The 6,723-nt window shown below is 48.2% G+C and overlaps 1 protein-coding gene across 1 annotated transcript; it reads right to left on the reverse strand.

Moving 5' to 3' along the window:
- Nucleotides 1-4,424: 4,424 nt before the first annotated feature.
- On the reverse strand, nt 4,425-6,117 carry LOC101542549 (GTPase IMAP family member 1-like). The gene is made up of 2 exons (XM_055129882.1): nt 6,075-6,117; nt 4,425-5,296 (listed from the first exon to the last, which is right to left on the reverse strand). Exons 1-2 carry the CDS (start codon nt 6,115-6,117, stop codon nt 4,425-4,427), a joined length of 915 nt encoding a protein of 304 aa, XP_054985857.1.
- Between the last annotated feature and the right edge of the window lie 606 nt (nt 6,118-6,723).

Raw genomic sequence — 6,723 nt, forward strand, 5'->3', positions numbered from 1 at the left:
TTGGTCTTGAGTCTATGAAGTTCCTGAACTGTTGTTTCTCCGTGAAATAGTGTATGGTTCCTTCAAGTTTAATTGAGAGTTTAGCCGGGTAAAATATTCTTGGTGAGGCATTCATTTCATTAAGTTTTTTCACTATATCCCACCATTGTCTTTGGGCTTGGAAGGTTTCTTCTGATAGGTCTGCTGTGAATCTAAGGGGTGCTCCTTTGTATATGATCTCCTTCTTTGATCTTGCTGCTTGCATTATTGTGTCTCTATCCATAGCATCCATCATTCTAACTATGATATGCCTTGGGGATTTTTTATTTGGGTCTCTTTTGGTTGGTACCCTTTGGACTCCTTGGATCTGGATGTCCATATTTTCTAGCTGTGGGAATTTCTTAGCAATGATGTCTTTAATTGTGTTTTTTTTCATTAGGATTGGTCCCCTGTGGTTCTGGTACTCCAATGATTCTTATGTTGTTTCTGTTAAGGTCATCCCCTAGGACTCTAATTCGCTCTAGAGCCATTTTGATGTCTTTTGTCATTATTTGTTGTTGCCTATATGCTTTCTTCAGCTCGTCTTCAAGATCACTGATTCTTTCCTTGGCAGTAGTCATTCTACTGTTAAGGGCTCCTACTGAGTTTTTTATTTCATCTACCGATTCTTTTAATTGTGTCACTTCTGTTCGTAGCTTTGAAATTTCTGCTCTCATTTCTTCCTGGATTATCTTGGTGGATCGTTCCAATGCTGAATCCATATTCTCCCTTAATTTATTGGATATTCGCTCCATAGTTGCTTTAAGTTCTTCAAGCATCTTCACGATTTCCTCTCTGAATTTATCAGAGAGGAGATTGTATTTCTGGGGAGTCATTGCTGGGGTTGCTGAGACCCTCCCTTCCAAATCTGCTGGTGGTGGGGATTTTCGCTGTTTCTTCATGTTGTGTTGGGTTTTATTGTTAGGCGCTCTCCTTAGCTTGAGAGGATTCTCAAGAGAAAGTTTGGGGCTATGATCTTTTTACAAAGGACTTTATGTGCAGCTTGATGTGTTCAGTGACAGTTTTTGTAAAATTAGGATAGGCTAGGTCAGTTGACTGTTAACGTATAGTGACTAAGATTATGAGGGTATTCTTCAGAGGAATAGATTCTATCAATTATGGCCAAAGCACAATGCAATGAGTGGGAAAAAACTCTTCGGCAGTGTAAACGGCCACCGCTCCAGAAGGAGGCCACGCCCCTTTTGTGACCACGCCCCCTGACGTGTGGCCACTCCCCTAACACCCTGGTGAGGAGGGAAAGTTCAGGGCCGCCGCCACAGGGACAGTGAGAGGCGCGAGAGGGGCCTGGCGTCTCCAAACCCCAAACCACGGGCGTGGGGGAGATGGCTGCGTTCTTCGGCAGGGGTCTTTCTTTCTTCCTTCCTTCCTTCCTTTCTTTCTTTCTTTCTTTCTTTCTTTCTTTCTTTCTTTCTTTCTTTCTTTCTTTCTTTCTTTCTTTCTTTCTTTCTTTCTTTCTTTCTTTCTTCCTCTCTTCCTATATTTATTCTTTCTCCAGAAGCTTTGGTCTATGTCTGGAAGTCTGCCTCAATGTTGGTGGAGAAGTGAGTCAGATAGAGAAAGGGCCACTAGTTCAATGATAGTTGGAAATGATCACTCTGGATAAGAACTGTGTGCTTAAAGTAGGCCAGTAAACAATGAGGATAACCTCTTAATAGCTGCATTTCAAATCATAATGCAGAAAACGAAACAGTGAATGAGATCGAGCGAGCAGGCGAGCTAGAGAGAGAGAAGTTCCTGCCATAGAGGCAGGCTGGTGATACTGCATGGCAGCTGAGGGAACCTGGGGACACTGCACTGTGATGGGAAACATACTCAGGTAGTTGGAGGGTGTTGAAATATTTTGTGACTGAAATCCAATGATGAACAACTTTGTCACTGTGCATATCATGTTGATTAGATAATAAAAATTAGTCTGGCTTCATAGCACTTCAGAACTCTCCTAGGCTGGTCTGTCTCCTACAACACTGTCACCCAGTCTAATCCCAGGGCCCTGTGGCTTTTTGCAGGTCCCTGTGCTCTCCCCCTTACCCACTATCAGAACGGAGCTCAATTTTCCCCATAGAAATACAGATATGTGAACACGATGCAGTTGAGGCAAACCTTCCTATTGTGTAGAAACCACCCAGATTGAGACATTTTAAAATCACCATCTAGGATGTGGACGGGGAAAGGGGAAGCAAAAGGAAGGGGGCATGGCCGGCAATCTGTCAAAAGTTGGTAGAAGAAATACCTTTTCCCTGATCTGTCCCAAGGCTCCTGTATCCCCTGCATCCTAAAATTTCAGCACAAACATGGGGTTTCCCATTTATTTTGTGTGAGACTCAGAAATGGACTGATTCCCTTAATCCTAACACTCCAGAGAGATGCGTCATCTCATTTGGATATCTGAGAGTTCCAAAGCATGCAGGAATTCAGTAACTGTTGCAGCATCTCAGCACTGGGAATGGATGGAGCTGGGATTGGAGCCCCATTTGTTCAGTATGAAGATGTGCCTGGATTAATTCTGAAGCTGGGCTGACACCGGGCATCCCTGGCAACAGCTACTTTCAAGGGGTATGTAACCTCAGAATGGTGGCCAGCTCAGCCAGAGGTGCTCAGAAAGTATGAGTTTGTTTGTCTGTTTGTTAATGGGTAGGGTGATTAACTTGCATGAGGCTGACCTAGGTTCAATGATCCATATGGTTTCGGAAGCACCACCAGGAGTGATCCCTTAGCACTGAGTCAAGAGGATCCTGAGTACAGCCTGATGTGGGCCCAAAACAACAACAACACTGTCACTGTCACTGTCATCTTGTTGATCATCGATTTGCTCAAGCACGCACCAGTAACGTCTCTCATTGAAAGGCTTATTTTTACTGTTTTTGGCATATCAAATCTGCACGGGTGGTTTGCCAGGCTCTGCCCTGCAGGATCCATACTCTCAGTAGCTTGCCAGGCTCTCTGGGAGGGGCGGAGGAACCGAACATGGGTCGGCCGCCTGAAAGGCGAACGCCCAACCTCTGTGCTATCACTCCAGCCAACAACAACAACAACAACAACAAAATTTTAAGGGTCTTGGGGTATGAGTCAAGTTGTAGAACAAATGACTTGCCTGTGAAAATGTCCGGGTTTATTTCCAGCACTTCTGCATATCTCCACAACAAGGAAACCTGCTTCTGAAAGCAGACTTTCAGACTGGACTGGAGAGACGCTAAAACAACTAACTTATTTTGCATGAAACACACCTAGTTTTAATCTCAGTATGGCAAAGGGTCCCTGAGCACTGTTTGAGCCTTGAGCAGGGTCAGGAGTAAGCTCTGAGCACCATTAGTTGTAAGCGCAAAACAAACAGTTAACGAAGATGTTACAGAGGAAATTGTTGTAGTTTTTCATTTGTTCTTCATTGGGGGGAACCATACCCTGCAAGTGCTCAGTAATTATTTCTGGCTCTGCACTCAGAGAAAATTCCTGGAAGGAGGGGTTTTAGGCTGGGGGGAGCATAAGGGTTCCAGGGATTGAACCTGGGTCAGCTACACACAGGTCAAGTCCTTACCCACTATCCTATCTCTCCAGCCCACTGGGGAGGTTTTAGTTAGTTTTGATTGAGTCACCTTGTGACAGAGCATTACAAAACTGTTCAGGGGTTTCAGTCATATAAGGTTCTAACACTCTCCCTTCACCAGTGTGCATTTCCCAGGAACAATGTCCCCTGTTTCCCTCTCTCCACCACACAAGTCCCATCCACCCCTAGCCTGTCTCTATGTCAGGCACTTTTCTTATGTCTCTTGTCTCTCTCTGTGTCTCTGTCTCTTTTTCTGTCTCTCTGTTGCTGATTCTCTGTGTTACTTTGTCTCTGTGTCTCTGTGTCTGTCTTGCTGTCTGTCTGTCTCTCTCTCATTTTGAGGAATGCACAGGAGTCCTTCAGATTCCTGGCTCAGGGGCAAGAACACTATTGAAAGGCTCTGTGGGGCATAGGGTCTAACTCTGATAGCAGAGAAGGGACTGAGTTTAGGGTGCATCAAAAAAAAAGAAAAAATAATAATATTAATAAAATCACAGTCTAAATGGGTGAAGACTGGATCTACGTGGGTGTAATTATATGTCGGGTTTCAATGCTCAAAATGAAAATCATTTTCTCTTATGAATCCACTTGCTATCCAAATCTGCCCGTCGTTTTATTATACCCAGCCCCCTCCCGAGGAAAAAGCTGCATCAACAGGAAGACATTTCAAGGGTGTCTTTAAGTGGAACAGATTTATTGTAAACATGCGTGTCTATCGTTAAAAGTGACATCTCGGGCTGAAAAGGTCAGACTGTTTCTCTCTGTTGTGCCGGACACGCTCTGATCCGTCTTCTGCTCCGGGTCACGGCTCCTTCCTGGCCAGTTCCCGCACTGTGCATCTGCTCTAAGTACCCCCGAGGTTGTTCCGAGCGCCCTGGTACCCCTGCAGCAGGTAGAGCAGGAGGACGCCCCCCAGCAGCAGGGCCAGGCCCACCCACGGGCGGTTGGCAGGCGCCCGGCTCCAGGCCCACAGCCCTGCCAGCAGCCCGCGTCGCCGTCGGGGCTGGTGCATGCGCGCAGCCAGGCTCGCGGCCACCCTGCGCAGCTGGTCCTGGGCGCTGCCCAAGCCCGGGGTCTGCGCCAGCTGGAAGGGCCCGCCGGTGTAGGGGCCGCCGCCCTGGGCCCTGAGCAGCTGCTCCACCTGCGCCATCAGCTCGGCCACCTGCGCCTCCCGCTGGCCGCCCGTGGCCCGGTTGTTGAAGGCGCACACGCGGTGCCCGCACTCGGCCACCAGCTCGCGCAGCGCGCGGTTGTCGCCGTCGCGCACGTACTCCCGCAGGGACCCCCCTGCCAGGTCCTCCCCGCGCGTGAAGACCACGATGGTGCGCGCCAGCACGGCGTCCCCGAAAGCGTCCTTCATGGCGCTCACGGCCAGCTGGTCCCCGGGGGTGAAGCGGCCCAGCTGGGTCACCAGCAGCAGGACGTGGGGCCCCGGCGCCGAGAGCAGGACGCAGCGGCCCCGCTCCCACCACCGCGGGTCCGAGTCGGGGATGTCGGAACTGAACAGGTCCGGCGTGTCCAGGACCTCCACGTGCCACCGGCCCCACCTGCACGTCCCCACGGCGCAGGTCGTGGTCACGGGCGTGGCGCTGAGCCGGGACGGGAAGCAGTCCTGGCCCAGGATGCTGTTCCCCGTGGCGCTCTTCCCGGTTCCCGATTTCCCCACCAGGAGGAGCCTCAGTTTGGGCTCCTGCAGGAGCTGCGCGGCCTCGGGATCTAGGGGACAGAGAACTCATTAGCTCCCTGCCTCAGGCACCAAGTCCCCTGGTACACCGGGTATCCTTGGTATTGGTTCAACAAAAAACCATGAGGTCTTTTCCCTTCAATCAATCTTGTCAGAGCTTTTCAACTCCTGGGGGATGTTTCCAGTCTTTTTTGTATCTTTATTTCAAAGGCAGCTGTAGATACTCCTGCGGCTGGTGGAGATTACTACAAGGGATGCCCCATTGTAATTCCAGACCCTTCCTCACTTGATAATACCGATGGCCATGCACATCTGCTGAGCTGCTCTATGTCTGACAACACTGTGACCTGTGCAGTGCCATATCCCCTTCCACGAACGGTTTGAGGGCTGTGGGTGAAACTGCACCCCGGTATCAATTGTCACAGCTTTTAACAGCTGTGCAACCTTGGAAAGTTCTTAATCTAAGTGTTAATTCTCCACTGTAAATGAAATAGTGGGGATGGGATTGTGCCCAAATACTGATGAGTTTAAATAATATTTTTTCACAATTGATGTTAAATAATATTAGATAATAATGGTATTGCTATTATAATATGTACATTATTATTCACTGCTGCACTTAGTACAAAAGCTGTGAGAGGCAATCAACCTAGGTGTCCAAGAATAGGTGAATGGATTATGAAGGTGTGGTATATATGCACAATTGAATGCTGTGCAGCTGCAATGGAAGGTTAAATCATGAGATTTGAGGCAACCTGGATGGAATTGGAAGATATGTTGAAAGATGTGAGTAGAAAGATATATCCTCACCGTAGGCATTTTCTCCATCTCTTGCCATCCTCCGTCCTCCCATGCTCACCTGGAAGAGTGCACATGCAGTGGGTTTTTATTCACTTATCTCTCCATCTGATAGAAAAACCACATATAATATGCCAGACCACGTTCAGAGAGGTAGTGACGTCCAGGGAAAGTTTGCGGGCCTGCCTTCCCCTCAACACCAAATTAGGGAGGAATGCAGGACAAACCCTACATCTAGGGTTACACTGGGAGACCATTTGATGGGCTGGTTTTGTCCTCTCAGGGACTTCACATTCACAGAGCTGAGGGGACATGAGAACATTCAGTTGAGGAAGTGAGAATTGCAATGACGTATTAGTTTCCAGAGTCCCCACATCAGGAACATGCCCTGCTAATGTCAAGTTTCCCCTGGATATCCAGCCTGGGAGACTGGAAAACCTGAAAGACAGAAACAGCTCAACGACTTTAGCAGCTTAGGGTCTTAGCTTGGAAAACAAGCACAGTGAAAACTTGAAAACTGGAATTTTGGTTTTAGAAATTTGAAAACAGGCCGATCCTTCATGAAGGTCTGGATTCTGCTCTCAAAGCGCTACACTTTGCTTTGTCTCAATGCATCAACATAGGACCTGGATGCCAGGCAGACTGAGACCCTCCCATCTTT

The sequence above is a fragment of the Sorex araneus genome, chromosome 1, assembly GCF_027595985.1.
Source record: "Sorex araneus isolate mSorAra2 chromosome 1, mSorAra2.pri, whole genome shotgun sequence".
Classification (NCBI taxonomy): domain Eukaryota; kingdom Metazoa; phylum Chordata; class Mammalia; order Eulipotyphla; family Soricidae; genus Sorex; species Sorex araneus.

Coding starts and splice junctions, on each gene's coding strand:
- LOC101542549 (XM_055129882.1), bottom strand. CDS start 6,117: ATGGGAGGACGGAGGATGGCAAGAGATGGAGAAAATGCCTACG. Junction 5,297..6,074: donor AGATGGAGAAAATGCCTACG/GTGAGGATATAT, acceptor TCTGTCCCCTAG/ATCCCGAGGCCGCGCAGCTC.